Below are 26,024 nucleotides of genomic sequence, written 5' to 3' on the forward strand. Positions count from 1 at the left end.
ATTGGCATTCTGTTTCACCACAGTCCGTAAGAAAAGAAATAACAACCAAGGTGAGACTGTAAATGAATCCATCCACAATGGAAATCAATATGACAGACACATCCTCAAAAACTAAAAACAGCACATAAGAAGGAGCAGCAGAAAGCTTGTAAGAGCCAAAGGACAGAGACATCTGCTGCAAAATTGTAACTTGTATGTATGACATACATGCCTATGTATACCTAGGCAATCTCAGCAGTTGGTCACCTAAACAAGTCCTGAAAACTGACACTACCAATTGATGTGCCAATGTGGATGGAAGAAATCTCACAAGGTCCTATCCCTACATGAAGAGTTACAGGCTGAAAATGGAAAAACCAGTGTTCTCCAGGGACAAGCCTCCTGATAGGTGATCCAATCCCAAGTGACCTTCTCTAAACATATATACATATGAGAAATACTAAATGAACTCATCAGGTTGTATTTATAAATTTATATGTAGATATATATGTGTGTGTGTAATAATAATAACAATTAAAGAACAAAAGGTCACCAATGCAAGAAAGTGGAAGGGATGTGTATGGAGCTAGAGAGGGGAAAGGGAGAGGGGAAATCAGGTGAATACAGTACTCATATGAAATTATGAAAAAAAAAACTTGCCGGGCAGTGGTGGCGCACGCCTTTAATCCCAGCACTCGGGAGGCAGAGCCAGGCGGATCTCTGTGAGTTCGAGGCCAGCCTGGGCTACAAAGCGAGTTCCAGGAAAGGCGCAAAACTACAAAGAGAAACCCTATCTCGAAAAACCAAAAAAAAAAAAATCAAATAAAATTAAAAAAAAAGAAAGAAAGAAAAAAACTTAAAACTGTACCCATTTGAAAACAAACTAAAAATAGAGCTGTCATATGACCCAACTATACCACTCCTGGGTATTTATTCAAAAGACTTCAAGTCAATTTATCATAGAGGTCTGTTCCATCAATGTTTATTGCAACATTAAGCATCACAGCTAAGTCATGGAACCAATACATGTTTCTATCAACTAAGAAATGGATCAAAAATGTATACACAAATATTTGACAGCAATAAAGGAAATCAGAGTCATATCCTTTGGGGGGAAATAGATGCAACTTAAAATCATTATGCAAAGCAAAATAAGCCAGATTCAGAAAGACAAATTCAATATTTCCCCTCATATCTTGTGTGTGTGTACATATGTGTGTAGCACAAAACTAGAAAGAACAGCATAAGAAAAAGGGGGAGGTCTTAATCATACTGATTAGTTTTCCTGTTGACTTAACACAAACTAGAGTCATCTGCAAAGAGAGAACCTGATTTGAGAAGATGCCTCTATTAGATTGTCTGTAGGCAAGCCTGTGGGGTATTTTTTTATTAATGATTGATATGGGAGGGTCAAGCCCACTGTAGGTGGTATCACCTCTGGACTGGTGGTCCTATATTGTATAAGAAAGCAAGCTAAGCAAGTTAAGAGTAGCAAGCCAGTAAGCAGCATTTCTCTGTGTCCTCTGCTTCAGTTCCTGCCTCCAGGTTCCTGCCTTGAGTTCCCACCCTGAATTCTCTGATGGACTGTAAGCTATAAAATCAAATAAACCTTTCCTCCCCAAGTTGCTTTTGGCCATGACCTTTATCACAGAAATAGAAAGCAAATTAGGATATTAATGGAGGAGGTAAATCGGTACATGTACTCAGGAAACAGAAAGTGGGACTAACTGGAGAATGTGAACCAGCTAGGGACAAGTGGGGATAAAAGGGGACAAATAGAGAAGGATAAAAATAAGAGCAAAGTGTAACGGACCTATGTATGAAGATCTAGTGATGAAACCTATTACTTTGTATTCTGATCTTAAAAGTTAATCAATATGAATAAAACTCAAAAGCAAGAGAAGGGAAGGAAGGAAATGACCACATCCTAATTCACATAAAGGAAATAAGCATCAGTTGGATCAATAGAACAACTATCCAGGCATCATATGAAAACTCCAGTGAAGGAAAACAGCTGTAGTTTGGTGAAAATGTCAGGCTTCAAATGCAACATAGAACTTGGTCTATTTGGCTAAAGGCTAGTAAGGGTCCAAGTAGGCAAGAGAAGGAACCCTGGGCTGCAGAACCACATGACCGAGTTAGAAGCTGTCCTAAGGATACACAATAGGTCACTTAGGTTTGACAAAGCTGGGGAATAGAGAGTAGTGAGAGCCAGGCAGATTCATTGTAATTGCCACAGTGGGGCCTTAGGTCTCCAAGGTCATCCTTCATAAGCTACTCATTCTTCATTGTTTTAAAAGAGTGCTTCTGAAGGACTGGAGATATAATTCAGTGCTATAGTGCTTACTTTAACATGCAGAAGACCCTGGGCTCAAAGCCTAGGAAGGCATCTGAATGCCCTCAGGGCAGAATTGATGTGTGCAGCAGCTTTAGTTTCAGGAGCAGGTTTGATAACACACGGTAGTTACTTCTTGGTTTCAAAAGGTCAGGGTGAGGGGCATACTCTCATCCTAGGTTAGGAGTCTCAGTACTGTCCACTATATATGCTATCAAGACTTTTAAGGGAGAGGAGCCAAGACCTGAGCCCTGCCCACCACAGAACCAAAGAGGGGAGTGTCTTTCAAACATCACAAGGACCACCGGTTGCTAGTGGGCGTCACCTCTCCTTTGAAGCCAGTAGACTGGAGAGAGATAAAGGTTTTATCCTTGAACTTTAGGTAAGTGGGGATTGGGTGAAATACTCATGATCACACTTTTAAAAGAAGTATTGCAGCAAGCAATCAGGGCTAGTCTCCACTGTGTTGGACCATTAGTTTGGGAGCAAATAACATTAAAGGAATAGAAAAATATTTTGTCTCTCATGAGCTCTTATATTCTCTCTCACCTAACTGCTCTGCTCTGTTATATATCAGATCTAGAAAATTCTTGCCTGAATCTCTTCCTCTGCAATTGCATAAAATTAGTGAAATAAGTTTTAAAACATAAGCAGTCAGGCTCTTATATACACAGTAACTTGCAGGCATCACTGAGGACCAAGAACAGAAGTACAGTCAGTTATAGAAGCAAACCAAGAATTACTTGGAGGGTCACACACAGGAGGTACCTGTCATGGATGGAGACCGTGTTCTGTGTGCAGTTCATGAAAAACATCAATCTCTTCAATTCACTCTTGGAAGTTCAACTAAACTGACTACAAACCATCTATGGTTTGGGGATGTATACTGAATATTTAGGGTGGAGTATTCTTGGATATTTGATTGGAGAGCCTTGCAGATTTCCTGAGAAGTTTGTGGGATGAAAATGTGATAGTGTGCAGTGTCTATCATGAAAGGGATGGGGACCAATCAGAGTATACATGGGTCTGCACAAGAGGAGGGTGGAGAAGATCAGTAGGATCATGCTTTGGTGCCTAGTTGGTTTTGATAGTGACATTAATGTCCTAACACCAACAGGATAGTCACATGTGAAGGCCTAATGAGACAAAGTGAAAGCAGATTCAAGACTAACAATACACACTCCAAGAAGGTGATTAGGGATGAGTTAGTAGGATCTTTTCCTTTGTTAAAAAATAAATTTAAATTGTATGGTTTGAATGTAGTCCCATTATAACCTGACAAAATCATCAAAACAGTGGCCTGAGCTGAAGTATTTAATTCTACACACTGTTAGAAATAAATTTAATATCCTCCCTAACCAAAAGTTTATTATTTATAAAGATCATTCATAGACATAGAGAATACAGATAAAAGCTGGTCTTTATAATAAATAAAACCAAGTATGGAAATCTCAAAAAGCTGTGCATCAAGGATATTAGGAGAAAGACTTCAATATTTAGCATATTTTTAACATTAGAAAAGTAAAGATCAGGGCAAGGTGAGAGGTCACAAACCAGCTAATATCAGGGCAGGGTGAGAGGTCACAAACCAGCTAACACAAGCCTTCACCTAATCAGAAATATTTTTACAAATTCTACAGATTGTTCAGAATGAGTGTGACGATCTAAGTGTCAGGAGCAGGGCTCCCTTTCCAGGCAGTCTAGTTTTAGAACCTTCGTTTCTTTTTCAGGTTTTCTTCTTGTGCAGTCACAGTCTCCCTACCTTGACCTTGAGGTTGCATAGTCTGGGGCTATGTCTTTGCACACCATATTCCTGAATAAAAGACTAAAACCCACAGGAAGCAGGACAATATCTTTGTCCCACTAAGCAAGACTGAACTGACTTCAAGACTTCATGCCTCTCTAAGGACCTCTCTAACAGTGCTGTAGGATGCTGCTGCAGGCTCAGTGAGCTCATCCCTCAGTGCTCTTCTGTTCCAGCTATAGTTCTAGACAGAGAGTGAAGCTAATTCTGTGGAAGACAGGGCGCCCACCATAGACATGCGATGTTAGTCACGGGGTTGTGTTTTTCCAGAAATGGGTGCATGGAACATGCGGGAGCAAAGAAATAGGAAGATTCCCCATAAAGAAGGAAACAGGAGCTAGAGATACAGAGGAAAGTCTGTGGATAAAGAAATAAGGCAAGGGACTCATTAAACAAATGTGGTAGGAATCTGGTAGAGTCATTGTATCTAGGGTAAACATTAGAATGCAACAGTTGTTTCTCACTGTGTCTAGGGTAACAGTTGAGTGTTTTAGTGTTTGTTGAAGATATCCAGGCCTTGAAGAAATCATAGTAGATAACAGTGATTATTTTCTATGGTTTATAGAGTTGTTTTTCTGAAGGGGTTTTCCATCCTTTGCGTGACTTTAGTCCCAAGCCTATCTATCCAGGCATACTTGGAGCATCTTGAATTATTGGGAATTGCAAACATTACACAATAAGGACTAAGGTTTTGGACTGTGATGATTTCCTTCAGAGAACATAGAGAATAGATCAAAGGGGCTTTGGTATGAGGGACGTGTACCCCAAACACAACCTTTGTGTACACTGAATAAATATGCTTCTAAATGGAAGTTCGAGATTCAGTTCACAGAAACTGTTCCTCCCTGCTGCCAGAGAGCCTAAAATCACACTCTGGGGTGACTCTCCTCCTTTCACTGTCCACACAACACACAACACCCGACAAGTATACTCTTGCAGGTAATGATTGTCAGGTCTCATTGTAAACTGGAGAGGCCAGGTCCCCTCTTAGGAGTGTTGCCTGTTTAACCTTGAACTTAGCTATATTCACTTGAGAAGGCACTGTTGATATACATTGAGTCTCAGGTCACTACATCTTCACATCTATGTCTTCTAGCTTCTTAGTAAGTGGTTCTCAGGGTTGCAAGCTTCTTCTCAACTCCACTCTTTTGTCCAACTGTGGTTTTGAATCAAAGTTCGGTTTTCTCTGATTCTATTTTATCTTCTATGACCTATTTTGATGACTATTGGAATCTAGTTTTATCAAGGTCAAATTATTTTGGATTATGGTTCTAATGTACATATGTCACATAATGAGAAGTCTAATCTTTTCTACAGTAAATATAGCATTTCTATATGTGATTTTTAAAGTTATTAATAAAACTAAAGAGCATGGATGGCTAAATTGTTGCACCACCAACTGAGATATATTATAGACTTGTTAATTCTTCCCTGAGAATACTCCTATATTCCTGAGATATTTATATGTACCATGTATTTTACTAAAATATGAAATGCATCCATTCATTCAGTTAACAACATTGGTGCTTTTTATTTGGTATTTATTGTTTTCTTGTTCTTGTTGTTACATTTAGGGGAACAGAGTCTCACTATGTTGCCCAGGCTGACCTCAACACCATGATCTTCCTGCCTCAGCCTTCAGAATGCTACGTACGATTACAGAGCTGTGTCACTATACAAGGCTGTGTCAAAAACCTTTAACTACAATCAAAAACTTATCAAATTCTGGGTGTGGTAGTAGACACCTTTAATACCAGCATGGAGGAGGCAGAGGCAGGTGGCTCTTTGTGAGTTTAAAGCCAGCCTGGTCTAGAGAGTTCTAGGCCAACCAGGGCTACATAATGAAACCTTGTCTTAAAAAAAGAAAGAAAAGAAAAAAAAAAGACAAGAAAGGAAGAAAATTTTTATCAAATACTTACTTACTTGTTTTGCACCTAAATACCTAACACAGAAGCAAACTTTCAGAACAGGTGACAGATGAGCAACAACTGAACTGATCTGTGAGCATCGACCTGCGAATGCATAAGATCTGGCACTTTCCTATGAGAGGGCATTGAAAAAGAAGCTTTGGTAATCTGATATAATTTATCTTATAGTTGATCTTATATTTGACAGTTTGAATGTTTTTTTTCATGAGGGAAGAATCAAAACATCTTGCTGAAATTGTCGATTCAGCTCTGGTGTGTTCGTGTTCACCTTCCAGTTCAGTAAATTTATCCCAAAGCAGCATGGGTCAGAGTGGCAAACACTATTCACACTGAGCATAGATAGAAATCTCTTCATCCATGCTTGGCTTAGTATGGGGGGTGGGTGGCTTGGGCATACTTTTTTACTGTGTTTTGAGGCAGGGTCTTTTTCCTAGTTAGATTCAGCTATCAAATTGACACAGCCCAGATTCATTTGAGGGAGTTTCAGTTGGAGGAGTTCCCAGATCAGACTGGCTTGTGGTCATGTCCTCAAAGAGTGTCTTGATTAATGTTTGGCATGGGAGAACGCAGTCCACTGTGGGCAGCATCATCCCTAGGCAGATGGGCCTTGGCTGTATGAGAAAGGTAGCTGAGAAAAACTAGAGGGAGAAAGATGATAAGCAGTGTTCTTCTGAGGTTTGCTTCGAGCACCTGGCTTGAGATCCTACCCTAGCTTCCCTTAATAATGAATAGAAACCTGTAAAAATGAACTAAAACTTTCCTCCCCCAAGTCGTTTTTGGTCAGTGTTTTATCACAGCAACAGAAAGCAAGCCAATAGTCTTATATAGCTCTGGGCAGCCTTGAATTCACCATGCAGCCAAAGATAATCTCGAATTCCTGGTCCACCAACCTCTACCTCCTAAGCACTCGGGACAGTGAGAAGAATAACTTTTTATGTCTATCTGACTTTCATTATTTATCTATGATTATTGTAGCTCTCAGTTCTCTCTTCTTGCTTTGTATATGAATTTTTCAATTTTGCTAGTTTTTAAAATACCATTTTAAGACTGCCTTAGAGTTGACAATAAAAATTTACAATTAACCCTCTACTTTCACAAAGCCATACTCCACTGCAGGGGTAATATAAATATCTTATACTAACAAATTACCCTCCTTGCATCATTATTGTTTATCAAGTTATAGTTACAGAACACATATTTGTTATGATAATTTCAAAATATTGTCTGATATAGGAAGAGAGAACCAAATGGTCAGACTTTCATGAATTTGGTCTGGTTCATCCTCTGTGTCAAACTACTGAGTCTACCTCAGAGACTAAGAAAAATTAGAAAATAGAACACCAAATGTTTTTTTTTACTTTCTTTTCATCTACTCAATGTGTCTTTCATATCATGCATCTTGATCCCATTTATTTCCCTGTCCCTTCGCATCCACTCATCCTCCTGCAACCCACCCAACACTCCCAAAAAAAAACCAAAATTTAAGAGAAAAAAAGGAAAAAAGCGGGAAAGGGAAAATATTAATAATCTCATCCTGGAAGCTGCAGTGTGACACAGTGGGTCACACCATGAACCCCTTTGTCCACTTATCTTTACTTGCAAGTGTTCATTGCAAAGAGTCCTTGGTCTGGTTCGCAGCCTCTGGTTTCCACTACACCACTGGTGCTGGGCTCTCACTGAGACTCTTCTTGGATACCTGAGAACACCAAATATTAATGCTTCATCTTCCACATTAGATTTTGGAAATAAGTCCCACATTACTGTTTTTAGATCCCAATCTTAATACCATAAGGAAGGCACTACATCATCTCTACGTGCAGAGAAGGAAACACCATTTCCAGAGGAGTGGGTGGCCATTCTAAAGTCATAGAACAAACAGGCAGCAGAAATGGGGTTCAAGAAAGGGCCACAACTCTATGAATTCAGTTATCTGCATGTTAGAGAACAGCTGAGTTAAGAAAGGCTTGGTAGCCTGCACAAGAGTTGTACATGATCAAAGCTGGCAATATCCCAGCATGGAGGGGAGAAGAGTTCATGCCACAACCCTGGCTGAGGAAGAAGCAACTGACAACTGATGACTACTGGGGAGGGAAACTCAGTTTTCACTAAGGGTATGGCCTCATGCCAGGCCATGGTGGCACACACCTTTAATCCCAGCACTCAGGAGGCAAAAGCAGGCAGATCTCTGAGTCCCATGCCAGCCTGGTCTACAGAGTGAGTGCCAAGACAGCCAGGGCTACATAGAGAAACTTTGTCTTGAAAAACCAAAAAAAAAAAAAAAAATAGGCAGGGAGGGTGTATGGTCTCTAAGTCAACCACGCTCCAGTAGTTAGCCCCATACCCATGTCCATACGGGCATCACAAATTCAACACAGTGGGTTATTTCTTTTAAAGAGATATGAAGGTAGGAAAGGGTGGAGGAAAGGATAGAACTAAGAGGAGTTAGGGTAGGAGTGGAAATAAATATGATCAAAATAATTTTATATGCATGTATGAAATTCTCTAAGAATTAATAAGCATATTTATACAGGGAGGAAGATCCAACAGAAATTAAAAGATAGTAACATCCATAAAACCTATAGTTTTTTGAAGCATCTAGTAATTCATGTACTTCAAAAGAAACATTGAGCTGTCTTCTATTTGTGTAGGTGGGAGACTATGGAAAGTTTGAACACCAGTTCAGAAGAAGGCTTCATTTTGGTGGGCTTCTCAGACTGGCCTCACCTACAACCTGTCTTCTTTGCCTTCATTTCTCTTTTCTACTCTCTGACTCTTTTTGGCAACACTGTGATCATCATCCTGTCACGACTGGACCTTCGCCTACACACACCCATGTATTACTTTCTCAGCCACCTCTCCTTCCTGGACCTCTGCTACACTGCCAGCACCGTGCCCCAGCTTCTGGTCAACCTCTCTGGACTTGAAAGGACCATCAGCTTTGGAAGGTGTGTGGCCCAACTTTTCATAATGCTCTCGCTGGGAGGAATTGAATGTGTGCTTTTGGTGGCAATGGCTATAGACCGCTATGCCGCCGTGTGTCGCCCACTCCACTACACAACCATTATGCACCCCCTTCTCTGCAGGGCATTGGTTGTATTCTCCTGGGTGGGAGGACTCGTGAACTCTCTGATCCAGACAAGCCTGGTGATGGCCATGCCTCTCTGTGGACACCAACTGAACCACTTCTTCTGTGAGCTGCCTGTTCTCCTGAAGTTGGCCTGTGAGGACACAGGAGGAACAGAGGCCAACTTGTTTGTGGCCCGGGTCAGCATTTTAGTCTGTCCTTTAGTGCTAATTCTAGGCTCCTATGCCCACATTGCCAAGGCGGTACTGAACATCAAGTCAATGGCTGGTCGCAGAAAGGCTTTTGGGACGTGTACATCTCACCTCATTGTGGTTGCCATGTTTTATGGCTCAGCCATCTCCACATATCTCCAACCTGTCCACAGGTATTCTGAGGGTGAGGGAAAGTTTGTTGCTCTTTTTTATACTATCATCACCCCCATGCTCAACCCTCTGATTTATACCCTGAGGAACAAGGATGTGAAGGGGGCTCTGTGGAGGGTACTGGGGAGAGGCACAGATTCCAAGTGAGGAGGAAACAAGAGCTAGTAAGATATATATAACACTAGACTTGTACAAAAGTGTTTGGTGTGTGCTATTGGAATACATTATTCATAAGAGTGATTATATAAAACATCATTTTAATTGTAATCTCTCACTTTTTTTGCGAATGACATTACCTATTTATTTTAAATTACTATGGAAATGATGTTGAACAAATTCAAGCAATTTTTTTAGTGGTTTCCCAGCTTTGAGTCAGCGTAGGTAGCCAAGACATTGCCTTCATCACACTATCCCAACTCATCATAGTACAAGGCTTCATTTCTAGAGCAGGATAGCATACTAATCACAAGGCTTTGCCCTGGGACTCAAGGCTGGGTGGTGAAACCTAACACTGGGATGATCCTAATGGTTTCCACACCCAGGTTAGTGTTCTTACAAAGAGTGCTCTAATCAAGTCAGTCCTGTGCTGGTTATTGTCACCTGTGGCTGCTTACAGTGGACTTGGGCCATAGGTCTACCTCAGCAGCACACAGCTCATGCCAGTGTGTCCACTGGTCTATCTAGACCTGCAGTGGTCTCAGGGAGCCAGATTCTGTGTAGTCTTTATGGTGTTAGTGGCCCTAGGTGTTGCATATAGCAAGAGCCTTATCTTACTATGGTGAGTCTACCTAGAGCCTGGGGAATGACTTGCTTATCACCACAGACTACTGATTATAAATGAGATATTTACTGTGATCCAGAGAGGACTGTAGCATGAAAACAACCTCCTTGGAACTCACTCACGTTTGCTAAACAACAGGCCAACTGAAGTTTGCTGATTTCTCTAGGCTGACATTGCCCTCTGTTTCTGATACAGTGACACACACAAGTGTGCCTGTGACTAACCTGGCCTTAGCCTGCCATCTAGTGCTGAAAATGCAAAGGGAACTAGAGGACCAGAGAAAACACAAAGAAGTCTGTTTGCTGTCTTCTCACCCTAGCCTTTTTTAAAATGCAGCAGAAGTACAAAGAGTTGCACTACTCCAAACCCTTGTAACACTTGTAGAAATCAGTATACATTAGATTAGACAGAAACGTCTTTCAGTCTTTTGGTTTCTTTTCCTTTATTTTGAAAAATTGCACAATACTTAATTGACTATTTTCAAATTTTTGTATGTGATAGTATAGCTTTAATTTATCTGACTACATCAATGTTTTGCGGGTTTTTTTTTTAAAGTAAAACAAAAATGTCACTTAGACACCATGAACTATTTTATTTGATTTGATTGTCAAAATTCTTTGTTTTGAAAATGATCATTTGGGTTCACTCAGGAAATGCATGTCAAGAAATTTACATTATAAGTTAGCTGTGATGTATCAGTAACTGCTGGTTATTACCTTTTTTTCAAAGAAAAAATTAATTTAATTTATTTTGAAGTTTTCTAGTCACATGCTTTGTGACTAATGCAAGGAGATCAGGCCCTGTGTTGTGTGTGTTCTTGTTAGTTCTGTTCAAGCTGTACATTGCAGCTTAATTTTTATTCGCAATTAGCTTATTCAAACTAAGAAAATACTTTTCAAAATAAAAAATAATCTGCAAAAACAAGCCTAAGGCCGGATTACAAAGCCTAGAATAAACCCCTGTTGTTTTAGTCCATAAATGGTGTTGCAAAGAAATATGCACAAAGCATTTTCATGGCAACACAACTTCACCTGATAAAACAAGGCATGGACGAGGAAAATGCACGGATGGAGAAGTTAAAATAGGTGTAGAAAGGAAATGAATCAACAAATACAGACAATGCAGAAATAATGCAGGACCCTAGCAACAACAACAAACAAACAAACAAACAAACAAGAAATCCTAGAGAGCCAGAAACAATTCAAAAGTCAAACAGAAGGGCTGAGGATGTAGCTCAGTGGCAGAGGATTTGCTGACTATGACCACAATACCCTAAAACCACCAAAAAACAAAAAACAAAACAGAAAATCCAGCAAAAATCATTGAGTAGAAAAGCAAACTAAAGAAAACTGACTCTCCCTTCCCCAGCAGCTATCAGTTCTCAACAGCCTCTCGGCTAAGGATCAGAATTCATGAGGGCCTCCGTCTCTATGCTGGACTGTTGACTGGCTTAATCATGTGCAGATCTTGTGCTGGCAATTTTTTTAGTCAATGTGAAAACTTGTTTTATCTTTTAAAGGATCCCGAATACCTGGCAACACTGATCCTGAACTGCCTCAGGTAAAATCTGCAGCAGCTGCCCCTAGAAAGCCCACACAGCTGTTTCCCTCAACCAGTCCACTTTACAGCATGCCATCTTCCCAGATAGAAGGCAGGGGCTTGCACTGTCCCAAAAGACTCAAGAGAAACATAAATCCCCCTTGTTTGTGGCCTAACAACAAGCCTGGCTCATACAAATTCTACTCATTTTTACTCATCAAAATTTCCAGCAAAATAAATACAATGGCGGATTACACAAACACCTTCTATAGGGGACACCAGTGTGTGGTATTTGGATAGCAGTTTTTTTTTTCTTTTGTTCTTTTTAGCCTCTGTACAGGACTGATATAAGTTTTACAAAATACCTGTGTTTTCCCAAGTTTCCAGGTATGTTCTAAACATCTTTAATTCACTAAAATATTTTAGTTGCCTTTCCTTGAAATTACAGACATCAATATTCACATGCCAAAGTTACCCACGTTTCAAGGCATCATTATTCATAGCTACCAAACTGTGGGGACAAGCCAAATGTCCATCAATCAGTGCATGAATAGAGAAGATAGAATTTATCCGTGGAAGAGAACCTTGTTAGTCATGTAAAAGAATGGTGTGCAGGCAGTTTATTTCAGACCTATTTAAGCACAGCACAATTTTGGGACTAAAGTTTCCTGATGAAAACTCAATCCTGTGGGAACAACAAAGCTTAAGATGTGTGTATTGAAACTCTCCATCAAGTCCATATGGCCTCTTCCATAAAGCTGGGTTCTGTTAGGAAGTATTCTAGCTGGGTTTTTTATTTCACATAATATCCCACCATCTAATATTCAAATTATACCTATATCATGATATCTTAAAACCCCCACTATATTAGTAAAAATCACAGGACTAGTAATTGCAATAGTACTAAACAATTTAACCTCAAACCTAACATTAAATAAACCAATTTCAGCTTCATCATTTTCCACAATACTTGGCTACTTCCCACTCATCGTGCACCGACTACTACCCATAAAAACACTACCCATTAAAAAGATAAGGATCTAGGGAGTATAAGTGAGGCAAACATAGTAGCCTGGGGAGTCAGGACCTACGATAACATAGAAGTTACCTAGACTGTTGTGAAGCACAAGTGACATCATTCAAAAGAGTGGGTTTTATTGATTGTGAACCAATATTGAAGATCTAGGGGGGAAAAGTCTGGGATAATAGTATAATAACAAAATATATATATATATAAAACAAAAAATATATTATAGATAACATAATAATAACAAACATAATAGTTTAGGGGAATCAGGGAAAGCTTGGGCCCCCAGATAGCAAAAGATCACCAGGCTATAAACTATATCCATTCCCAACTTCCCAGTTGTAAAACAGGCAAACAACTCCTTCATTTGAAGAGAAAAGCCTACATGTTTCACCTTCCTGGTTTCCCTAGTGCTTATCTGTGTGCTCAATAACCTTGTGCCCTCTACATATGTTGGTGCTGTTGATTGTTAACTTTACACATCTGGGAAGAGGGAACCTCAACAGAGGAATTTCCTGCATCATGTCTGTGGGGCACTTTTTTTATGACTAACTGATATAGGAGGCCCACTCCACTGGGGGCAGTGCCATCCCTGGACATGTGAGCCTGGGTATATAAGAAAGGTAGCTGAAAGGGAGCCTGGAAGCAATCTAGTCAACAGCATTCTGCCATGGTGAATGCTCTAAGCTCCAGCCTTGAGTTCCAGCTTTGGCTTCCCTCCATGATGGACTGTAACCTATGAGGTGAAAGCAACCCTTTACCTACCAAGTTGTTTTGGTCAGGGTTTTAACACAGCAACAGAGAGCAAATAAAAACAACGCATTATTGTTTTTGTTGTTGTTGTTGTTGTTGTTATTGTTGTTGTTGGATGGTAGCCTTCTCTGTGTGACTATGTGTTAGGAATAGTCCAGTAGAGCCGGTTGGGTTCACCAGTGGGTATAGAATTTATCAACAGGGAACTATAGGACCCTGAGACCTTCCCAACACACCACTGGAGTCGACAAGGGTCTAGTCTTTCTGCCCCCTCTTCCATCATATTCCTTGAGCCTTAATTGGAATAGCAGAAATATCCTGCTCAGGGTGGAGAGCACAACTCTTCTGTTTTCTCAGCACCTTGAGCAGCCAAAAGTTTCTGAATTCACCATCATTTTTTCATTTGTAAAGAGACACTTACTTACTAAGGTTAGCCTTTGTCTATTTTTATAAGCATAAATGTTTAGAAGGCAGTTTGAGTCCATGTTAATTTAACTATGCAACAATAAGTTTCTTATCTATGGTCATGTTCTCCTCACCCATGCCTTTTTAAAAATCAGGTTAATAATGGGTTGGGGATTTAGCTCAGAGGTAGAGCACTTGCCTAGGAAGCACAAGGCCCTGGGTTCAATCCTCAGCTCAAAAAAAAATCAGGTTAATGACATTAGATTTAAAATCCCTCCTGAGGAGTAGACTTTGAAGGGGTCATGGTTGCACCCATAACAGCTGTGCCCTTATTGTACCACTGGGTCCGTATTCCTAGCAGGCTGTCATTGCAGATGGCAGACTCATAGGTAAGACTACTAATGCCTTTGCTTCCCCCATCAGCCTATTTAACACCTTTCAGCGTTATGAATGCTAGTGACAGGGAGGAAGCTTCCAACTTACTTCCAGCTTGGTTTCTCTACACCATGTAATAAAGCTGCTGGCTCACTTTTTTTTTTTTTTAATGTTTGTTTGATTTTCCAATTCAACTGGGCCCAGAGACATTCAGGAGACTAATGTAGTACCCACACTGGATGTATCTACTCATGTGTTTCCAGAGATTAATTAAATGGGGATGATTCATCCTGAATGTAGACAACAATAGCCCTACAATGGGGCCCAGATGGAATAAAGGGGGAGAAAAGCAGAAAGCCAATAAGCCCAGGTATTCCTTCTCTGTTTTCTGGCTACCATGATTTGAGTGGGTTTAGTTTACCATATTGTGTTAGTCACTGCTCTATTGCTGTGAAGAAACACCATGACCAAAGCCAATTCTTAGAAAAGAAAGCATTTAACTGGGAGCTTGCTTACAGTTTCAGAGGTTTAGTCTATTATCAGCATAGAAGGGAGCATGGCAGCACACAGGCAGACATGATGCTGGAGAAGTAGCTGGGAGCTCTATAACAGATCCACAGGAAACAGGAAGAGAGAGATGCTGGGCCTGGCTTAGGCTTTTGAGACCTCAAAGCCCACCTCCAGTGACATACTTCCTCCAACAAGGCCACACCTATTCCAACAAGGCCACATCTCCTAATCCTTCTCAAGTAGTGCTACTCCTTGATGACTAAGCATTCAAATATATGAGCCGATGAGGGTCATTCTTCTTCAAACCACCACATATACCCACCATGATGGTCTGGAACAGTGAGCCAAGACAAATCCTTCCCCACTTAACTCATGCTGAAAGTGTTTTGTCACAGTGATGAAAAGGCTGACTAACATGACTGTGGAACCACATATGCATTCATATAGTTTCCTACCATCTCTTTTTTCCCTCCAGAGCCATAGAAAAGTATTCCTGGGAACGAAATTTGGTCTAATCTGGTATCTCAATTAGAATTTCTACCACTGTGATGAAACACCATGACAGAAAACAAGTTGGAGAGAAAGGAGTTTGTTTGGCTTACACAGCCTGAGCCACAGTCCACTGAAGGAAGCAAAGCAGGAACTCAAACTGGGTGGGGACAAGAAGGCAGGAGCTGATGCAGAGGCTATGGAGGGGTGCTGCTTACTGGTTTGCTCATCATGGTTTGCTCAGCCTGCTTTCTTATGAAACCCATAACCACAAGCCCAGGGGAAGTCCAACCCACAATGGACTGGAGCCTTCCCCATCAATCACTGGTTAAGAAAATGCTATACAGGCGTGCCTATAGCCCAATAATAATGAGGCATTTTCTCAGTTAAGGTTCCCTCCTCTCAGATGACTCTGGATTGTGTCAAGTTGACAAAAATCCAGCCAGCACAACAAGGTTTAGAGGGAAGGGTGGCACTGAGTAGCTGGGTAATTGACACTGGGTAATCTGTGCCTCAGCGCTGTCTTCTGTGAAGTGGGCATGGTAACAGGAAAAGTTATTATGAACATTGCCTGGGTTGAAATGGGCAGAGTTCATGGAAAAATGCTTGTCACAGCACTATGTAGTTTTAGCTATTATTGTCCATTCATTGATCAAGTCCAAATAACATTCTTCCATTTGTATATAATAATCTGTGCCATTTACACTAATTATGTATGAAAATAATAGTGTTTGTAGTGTTTTTATGTTTCTCTTGATGGTGTTATTCCTCTTATGTGAAGGAACAGACTTGTGTTTCCCACACTGATTGAAATTATTTCAACTAGAGTGTGTTTTGAAGACTTAATTAGTCCAAGAAAATATGTCTGCACTAAATAAATGTTAGTATTATGAAGAACCACTCAATGAATATCTACCATACACCAGGCACCTTACACACTATATGCCATTAAACCACAAACAGTGGTATTAGAGATAGATCATAAAAACATCTTACTGATGGGAAAACTGGGGCTCGCTCAGTCATAAAAGGTTACAAAGTTATTAATACTATTAGCAAATATTTTGTTCCTTAACTCATATTAGAATCCCTCAAGTGAATATGGGTAGTCTTGCACAAACTTCTCCCCAGTACTATAGGAAAAGGTGTTATTTGCCCATGCATTTTTTAAATAAATATGTGAATTTATAAATACGTTGAAAATAAAAATGGAGCATAAAATAATAAGCACTCACCCATTAAATATAATAACAGAAAAAAAATGGGAGCATCATACTTTACATAAGGGAAACAAATTTCAGCTGAATCAATGGAACAGCTATCTGGAAATACATGAGCTTTGTGTGATGAATCCAGAGAAGAAGCTGTGACAAGGTGAACATGGCTGGCTTCAAGTGAGATGTGGAACTTAGTCTGTCTAGCAAAAGACTGATAAGACTGTGGTCGAAGTCAGGAAGCAAATAGACTCTCAGGATGCAGAATCACGTGAGTGAGCAAGAAGTTGTTCCGGGAATAGACAATAGGTCACTTAGGCTTGACAGAACTAGGAGAACAGAGAGCATTAAGAGTTCTTGGAGAGCCAGCTAAGTTCATTATAATTGCCACAGTGGGCCTTAGGTCTCCAAGGCTATGCTTTGTAAGCAACTCCCTCTCCACTGCTTTTAAAGAATGAATCTGTAGGACTAGAGATATAACATAGTGGTAGAGTACTTGCCTAACCTGGGCAAGACCCTGGGTTCAATCCTACAGTAACAGGACATGAGAAAAGAATGCTTCTAAACATCCTCAGGACATAACTGGTATGTACAGCCGTAGTTAGGGTCCAGAGGAGACTTGATAATGTGCCAGCTGCTTCTTGGCCTCTGTTGGTTGGAGCAAGCATGCAAGGGGTAATTGAGAAAGATGCTCCCACCTCCTGGGTTAGCCTGCTCAGCATCCTCTGCTGTATGAGTTATGTTGATTTCTCAAGGATTTGAGCTCTGACCTGAGTCCTTCCCATCACAGGTGAAATTAGGACCAAGGAGCAAAGTGTCCTTCAGACATCACAAGTTTCCTCAAGTCTCTAGTGGGTCTTATTTGTCCTTCAAACTCAATATATTTGAAGAAAGCAAAAGTGGGAGTTTTCTGACCCTGGACTCCAAGTAAGTACTGAATGCTTGAGATGGTTAGGTTCATGGGGAAAAATGTATTAAAAACTAAATATTGTACTAAGAAATCCTCAGTGGGCTCCATTGTGTTGGGACTCCAGTTTTAGGGCAAAGAAATGTTAAATTCATGCAGAAATAATTTACTCAAATAAATCTTCTTTCATCTTCTATCATGCATAAACCCTGTGCCTATTCCAAATGCAGCATGTCAAAAAAACAATCTCACTTGCATCTTTTTCTCTATTTCTGCTCATATTCTTCCTCAAGGGAAATAATTTTTAATATACACAGTGAAGATGGACTTGAAATCAATGTTCTTATATGTGCAGTAAGCAGTTGGCATCAGAGTTGGTAGGAAAAGAACAAAGGCATGATCTGTGCTGTAGTACCACACAAAGAATTTCTCAGGGGTTAAACACAGAGGGAAATCATCACAGATGGGGACCTGGGGACCGTGTTCTGTGTGCAGAGTCACAGTGAAAGCAAGACATTAATGAATTCACTCTTTGAATGTCAGCTACACAGACTCTGGTCCATCTCTGATTTAGGAGACTTGCACTTAAATTTTGGAGTGTGCTCTTATAGGATATTTAATAGAAGAATCTTTCAGACTGCCTTAAAAACTATAGGAATAAAGTGTAATGTGATGTGGTTTGCAGTATGAAAGACATTGGAGCCAGATCAGAGCATGACTGAGTCTACAAAAGAGCAAGTGGTCCAGAGAATTGATGGGAAGATGCTTTGGTGCCTCTTTAGTCTTAAGAGTGTCGTTAATGTCCGAGCCCTCATAGGGGAGCCATGTGGGGGGAGCCTTATGGAAGCAACTGGAACTAGGTTCAAATTTAACAATATCTGAATGGACAAAGACCCTCCTCTTCTGTTCATAGAGAAAATTTAATTATGTGACTTAAATGTGGCCCCATTAGAACCTGACAAGATCATCAGAATAATGTTCTCAATTGAAAGATTAAGTCCTATACACTGTCTAAAATAAATCTAAGCATGCTTACTCATCAAAAGTTTATTATTTATAAAGGTCATTCATAGACATAGAGGAACATATACACACAGACAAACAGGCAAAAGATGTCTGTTTGTTGTTTTTTTTTTAACAATAAAACCAAATATGGGAATCTCAAAATGCTGTGCACCAAGAAAACTAGGAGTGGGAATTCATTCTTAACATACTAACATCAGAAAATGAAGATAGGTCAGAGTGAGAGATCACAAACCAGCTAACATCAGGTCAGGGTGAGAGGTCACAAAGCAGCTAACACAGCCTTCATTGAGGACAGCTGTCCATTTACAGATCCTGAAAGTCCCCTCTGAATGAGCATGAAGACCAGAGTGTCTGGAGCATGGCTTTCCTTCCAGGCATCTTAGAACCCTTCCTTTCTTTTTTGGGCTTTCCTCTTGACCAGTTACAAGCGTCCTTCCTATAAATATGACACCCTGGCTGAGAGTTGGCTATAGGGGACTAAAGCAAGGTCCTTACCTTTAACCTAAGGCAGGTCTTTGAACACAGATTCAAACAGCCTATTTATGTGTAATCTCTTTTCCAATATGAAGCCTCATTTGGATGTTTAAAGATGTCTGAGCAATTCTATTGCCCTTTGAATCTATGTGTTTAGCCAGTGTGGTGAACTTGCAACATATTCAGTATTCTGTGACCAGTGAAGACTGTGGAGTCCTACACTTCCCTTAGCTTTCTAAATTTGTGAACATTCAGTAATAGCTGGAAAGAAAATTGAGCCTTTGGGAAGCCAGTATGTCAACCTAACATAATTTGATGCCTTTACTGAAAGATTTCATCATGAAGAAAGGAAATGGATACTTCAAAGCAGTCACTATCAGTACAAGAATATGGGACTCAGTGAAGTCCCATGGTATACTTATTTTCCTCAGAATTCAGAGGGCAGTCAGCTGGAAGGAGGTCTGTGTTCATCTCTGTGCTCCCTAATGGGCCTTCCTGCCTCTCACCTACATGTACTGGACTCCCAAAGGAAGCCTTGGTGCTGCGCAAACCCTGAGCTAGTGTGGCCACAGTCAAAACCCAAATGGAATACTAAATATAGGTTCAGGGATTATGTGCAGTACATAGCAGAGACCTAGTGTCCGTGTGAGAAGGGAACTGTAATTGCTCTTCTGGAGTAGAAATGTGGGGACGGATAAGAGGACTTAGTGTGTAAAGTACATGCTTTGTGATTATAAAGAACAGAGTTCGGACACCCCAACCCGTGAAAAACATGAGTGTGACGGGGCACACATCTGTAATCCCAGTCCTGCTACAGGGAGAGAGGAAGTGGAGTGAGGAGAATACTGGGAAACTCATGGGCCAGCGAGTCTGGCTCATACAGCCAGGAACAAGAAACCCTGTCTCAAACAGGGTAAAAAATGAGGACTGATACCCAGGGTACCATCTGACCCCCACAAACATGCCATAATATTCTCTATTCTCTCTCTCTCTCTCTCTCTCTCTCTCTCTCTCTCTCTCTCTCTCTCTCTCTCTCTCTCTCTCACACACACACACACACACACACACACACACACACACACACCCCTGTTTCCCATAGAGAACTTTCATGATTATCAAATATGGGAATGAGTGAGACCTTAGCTATTGCCACAGGATGAGTGGAGACAGCTGTCCCTGGGGAGTTAGCACGGGATCACAGCTGAAGCAACTCTGAGTGACAGACACCAGCCCAGTGCAAGAAGAGCTGTGGTAAATACAGGGGTTCACTGGCCTCAGGATCGAGTTAGGTTTAATGTGTCGTTTCAGACAGCCCTAGGTGTTGTGATTCTGTAGATGAGTCCATTGTCAGAAGAGCCCTGGGACATAGACACCAACACTCACCCACTAAACAAGGGACTTACAAGCAGGCTCATAGGGATCAAAGGCCTAGATAGGCAGGAAAAAAGAGCCACTGTAATGGGACAGAGAAAGAAAACACCTTGGCCTTGAGGTTGCACAGTTGGGGGCTGTGTCTTTGCACACCACATTCCTGAATAAAAGACTAGATCCCTGGGAAGTAGAACAATGTCTTTGTCCCACTAAGCAAGACTGAGCCTACCTCAAGGCTCCATGCCTCCCTAAGGATCTGCCTCAACCTTCAGGTTGCTGGGATTACAGTGTTGTACTAGCAACAAGAGTATGTTGAGAACCTTTAATGTCAATCAAAAACCTGTCTGATTATTTTTTGGTCTTACAACTAAGTAAATGTAAACTCACAGAAGTAAACTTTCAAAATCTGGTAATAAAAACTATGATTGAACTTATCTGTAAGGATCTATCAATGAAATTACAAGATCTTTCACTTGTCCATACAGACTATCCAAATTAAAACAGCTTTGATACATTAATTAAACTAAATATATACATATGTATATAATATATATTTATTGTTTTTATAATTCATATTTTATCATGTTTTTCAAAAGAGCATCAAGATGTCTTTTTTTTTTTTTTTTTTTTTTTTTTTTGGTTTTTCAAGACAGGGTTTGTCTGTGTAGCTTTGTGTGTTTCCTGGAACTCGCTTTGGAGACCAGGCTGGCCTCGAACTCACAGGGATCTGCCTGCCTCTGCCTCCCAAGATGTCTTTTTCAAATAATTAATTCTGCAATGACAGTTTCATTGATGATCTTCTCTCAGTCAGCTCAACAAAGAGAGGAAAATATTCATCCAGCAAAAAGTATTCATGGCAAATGTAACATAAAGCTCTGTCAAGAAAAGGTTTATTTTTTTTCTATAATCTTTCCTATAATCTCAATAAATACCAGCCTTTATCTTGACATGGTGACATGATGCCACAGGTCCAGCACTTGGGAAGCTGAGGCAGGAGGACCTGGAGTTGAAGGCTGGGCATATAGCAAGACCCTGTCTCAGGAAGGAAGGACAAGAAATGAAAACAAAGAAAACATCAGTTTTTAAGACACAAATCTTTATGTTATTGTAGTTCTGTGTTTTTATCAAAAATCACTTTACAAGTCTTGGTTTTTCTTTCATTTTTAATAAATCAGTTTTTCCATCTCACTACTTTTTAAATTATCATTTAAGATCTTACTCTAGAGTTGGCTACATGTGTTGATGATTGGTCCTCTACCACTACTAACTATATTCTTCTAAGAGGACATGTATGTCTTACACTATGGGGCTGAGAGAAAAGCTCAGTGGTTAAGCCTTGGGACCCTCTTCCTTCTACTGGGTTGCCTCACCCAGTCTTGATGTGAAGGTTCATACCTAGTCTTATTGCATCTTGTTATGCCATGTTCAATTGAAATCCCTGCGAGGCCTGCTCTTTTCTGAAGGAAAACAGAGAAGGAGTGGATCTAAGGGAGAAGGGAGGTGTCAGGGGTCGGGGGACTGGGAGGAGTGGAGGGAGAGGAAACTGCGGTTGACATATATTATATAAAAGAAGAATAAATTTTTTAAAAGATAAAAGTAAAAATAAAGAATGCTTGCTGCTCTTCCAAAGGTCCAGAGTTCAGGAGCTCACAACCACCTTCAACCCAGTTTCATGGGATCTAACGCTCTGTTCTGGACTTTGTGCACATCCATGTATACAGAGACAAGCAGACACAAGCATAAATAATCATAAGGAAATAAGAAATAATAAAGTAATATAATAAGTATAAAAATAATATAAATATTTTAAACTCTCTCACACTACCAGATTTCTCATTTTGGAGCATTGCCATTTATCATACTCATAGGACAGGTTTCCATTACAATTATTTTTGTTAGATCCATTGAGGCTAAGAAAACACTTCCTATGCTTACTCCTCTTACAAAGGTCTTCCTTTCTCATTTAGGTCCAAGTCGGCCCCTTCTATCACATCACTCCTCCCAAAGAACACCTTTATCATTTCTTCCAAGGCAAGTTTCCTAGAAATCTAAAAGGTTTATTTGTCATGGAAAGTATTTAGTTCTTTTTCCCAAATGTTTATCATTTCTAGAATTATTTAGTAGATGTGATTGTGAGCAGTTTAACTCATAGCAATAGTGTCCAGAGGCTTCTCACGTAGCCTCTGCCCACACGTGCACAGTCTTTCCCATGGTCAGTATCCTTCTAGCAGGACACTGCTCTAATACCCAGAGCCTGTATGTTACACTGGGTCCCACTCCCTCTACTTCCAGTGAGTCTGGAAGCACAGGTTTAAAGGAAATCTGCCAAAATCAGCTTCACTCACTTTACACTTTGAGGTGTTAGAAACAAAACCACAACCTACTTTCTGTTGCTATCTGCACATGAGGTGGGAGATAGGTCTATTTTGATCTCTCTGCATGTGTAGATCCAGCTTCCCCAAGACAGAGAAATCAAAGATGACAAATTTAAACAGGATGGAATAAAAATAACTGTTTGCAAATGGCATAACCATCTAAACAGAGCGTGCTAGAAGCTCAAAGCAATCTTTAAAGCTGACAGAAATAATAAAAAAAATTTCAGTTAAACTGTTAGATACAAACACCACACAAAATAAATTATGTTTCCAAAGACAATCGTGCAAAAAGAATTCAATTGATGAAAGCAATAAAATAAACAAAATACTGAAGAACTACCTTAACCAATGAAATCAAAGATCCCTACACCAAACACCTAAAATCCAGTAATTTTGTTTCGTTTTTAGTACAACAATCTCTAAAGAGAAGCAATATTTTAATACTTGACATATTTCCTTTGCTTATGCAAATCTGCCTTAGTTAATCTTCAGGTTTCTCTAAAAAAATAAAAATTATTGGGCAGGAAAGATGACTCAGCAATTTTGTCACTCTCACAGAGGAGCCACCTTCAGTTCCCAGCACCCACAGGGCAGCTCACAACCAAGAGTAGCTCCAGTCCCAGGGGTTCTCACACCTTCTTCCTGCTTCTGCAGGCTCCAGGTGTGCACATGGTGCACAGACACTCATGCAAGAAAAACACTCACAAGCAGAAAAAAAATGTTACAAAGCTAAAATAATTCTCAGACTGTAGAATATTCAATGCTTTATTCAAGAAAAATGTATTTAAAATCCTTGTGTCATGAAAAGGCAATATTAATTTATCACCCCTTGTGACATAAAAGAAAACATTAGCATTTATTTTCACACTGTGTTTGCTGTTCCCAAGGAGGTCAGATCATAGATGGGAACAAAGAATCAAAAGAACTCTTTTTTTGTTTGTTTTTTGTTTTGTTTTGTTTTTTGAGACAGGGTTTCTCTGTAGCTATGGATGCTGTCCTGGAACTTTTTTTGTAGACCAGGCTGGCCTCAAACTCACAGAGATCCACCTGCCTCTGCCTCCCGAGTGCTGGAATACAGGCATGCGCCACCACCAACCGGCGTTCAAAAGAACTCTTATATGACAAAATATGAAAAATAAATTAGTTGTAAGAGCAAGAAGCGACTGTGATTCATCCAAAGGAATATGCTTGTGATCCTTGTTTCTTCCCAGAAAACATTCCTATGGTGCTTAGTCCTTTGGGAGAGATGGAAACAGGTCAAGGCTCCAAGAATTCACTCACCGACCACATTAATGGAGCAAGAAATGGAAAGTAGGAACCTAGAAGTCAGAGTCTCAAACTCAGACAGGTAAGTTCTTTGTCTCCATCTACTGAAACAGCCTGTCTCAGAGACTAGAAAAGGGAAGACCCGGAACAACACAGAGCTCTAACACACACCACACATGATGGAATTTTAATACAGGTTCCACATTACTGCTTTTGGATCCTGATGTCAATGTCACATGGATGGCAATACAGCATCTCTTCTTTTAGTAAAGAAAGGACCAGAAGACTGAATATATTGGCAAAAGTCATAGGACAAAGAAGCACAAGAATTAGGTACAGAGACCAGACCACTATCAGTCCAGTGAGCTATATGCTAAAGAAAAGCTGAGTACACACACACACACACAGACAGAGAGACAGAGAGAGAGAGAGAGAGAGAGAGAGAGAGAGAGAGAGAGACAGAGAGACAGAGAGACAGAGAGATAGAGAGACAGAGGGAGAGGGAGAGGAAGACGGAGAGGTATTACAACAAAGGAAAAGAAAGGCTATGAATTTGAAAGACAACAAGAGATTTATATGGAGGGAGGAAGGATGGAAGACTCACAAGAAGAGAACAGAGACAGTACAAAATATGTGATTTTGGTGCATTTAGGAATAATTAATTCATGTTCTCTATAGGAAGCATTGAGCTGTCTTCTACTTGTGCAGGTGGGAGACTATGGAAAGTTTGAACACCAGTTCAGAAGAAGGCTTCATTTTGGTGGGCTTCTCAGACTGGCCTCACCTACAACCTGTCTTCTTTGCCTTCATTTCTCTTTTCTACTCTCTGACTCTTTTTGGCAACACTGTGATCATCATCCTGTCACGACTGGACCTTCGCCTACACACACCCATGTATTACTTTCTCAGCCACCTCTCCTTCCTGGACCTCTGCTACACTGCCAGCACCGTGCCCCAGCTTCTGGTCAACCTCTCTGGGCTTGACAGGACCATCAGCTTTGGAAGGTGTGTGGCCCAGCTCTGCATAGTGCTCTCGCTGGGAGGAACTGAGTGTGTGCTTTTGGTGACAATGGCTATAGACCGCTATGCGGCTGTGTGTCGCCCACTACACTACACAACCATTATGCACCCCCTTCTCTGCAGGGCATTGGTTGTATTCTCCTGGGTGGGAGGACTCGTGAACTCTCTGATCCAGACAAGCCTGGTGATGGCCATGCCTCTCTGTGGACACCAACTGAACCACTTCTTCTGTGAGCTGCCTGTTCTCCTGAAGTTGGCCTGTGAGGACACAGGAGGAACAGAGGCCAACTTGTTTGTGGCCCGGGTCATCATTTTAGTCTGTCCTTTAGTGCTAATTCTAGGCTCCTATGCCCACATTGCCAAGGCGGTACTGAACATCAAGTCAATGGCTGGTCGCAGAAAGGCTTTTGGGACGTGTACATCTCACCTCATTGTGGTTGCCATGTTTTATGGCTCAGCCATCTCCACATATCTCCAACCTGTCCACAGGTATTCTGAGAGGGAGGGAAAATTTCTTGCACTTTTTTATACTATCATCACCCCCATGCTCAACCCTCTGATTTATACCCTGAGGAACAAAGATGTGAAGGGGGCTCTGTGGAGGGTACTGGGGAGAGGCACAGATTCAATGTAGAAGGAGAAAAGGAGAGAAATAAAAATGTTGTGTAATAATACTCACATTCTGAAACACATACTTATCCTTGGACCAGGAGCCTTTAATCACTAGAAAATACCCTTCTCCAGAACTTGTAGTTTTATCTCCTTGCCTAGAAGTTTGAAGTGGTGACCTAAGGAAATAAACCAACAGTGCAGTGTTTAGAGGCATTGTGCAGCATGTTGATTCATATCTTACCTTTCCAAAGGAATGCGTTTGAGAAGGAAATACAGCGATCCTTTTAGAGAGAATGGATGTGTTTTCTCTAAGCACAGCTGCTAGTGAAAGAAGATCAAATTCAAAATAGCAACACATTCCCAAATTGACACTCGTGATGTCATTCC

The 26,024-nt window shown here is 40.6% G+C and overlaps 2 protein-coding genes across 2 annotated transcripts; both read left to right on the forward strand.

The window, feature by feature from the left end:
- Positions 1–8,704: 8,704 nt before the first annotated feature.
- Positions 8,705–9,640, forward strand: LOC118589928 (olfactory receptor 2Y1-like). The gene has a single exon (XM_036197636.1). It carries the CDS (start codon positions 8,705–8,707, stop codon positions 9,638–9,640), a length of 936 nt encoding a protein of 311 aa, XP_036053529.1.
- Positions 9,641–24,723: 15,083 nt separating this feature from the next.
- On the forward strand, positions 24,724–25,659 carry LOC118589959 (olfactory receptor 2Y1-like). The gene has a single exon (XM_036197683.1). The coding sequence runs from the start codon at positions 24,724–24,726 to the stop codon at positions 25,657–25,659; it is 936 nt and encodes a 311-aa protein (XP_036053576.1).
- Positions 25,660–26,024: the final 365 nt, after the last annotated feature.

Source organism: Onychomys torridus, chromosome 8 (assembly GCF_903995425.1).
Source record: "Onychomys torridus chromosome 8, mOncTor1.1, whole genome shotgun sequence".
Lineage (NCBI taxonomy): Eukaryota > Metazoa > Chordata > Mammalia > Rodentia > Cricetidae > Onychomys > Onychomys torridus.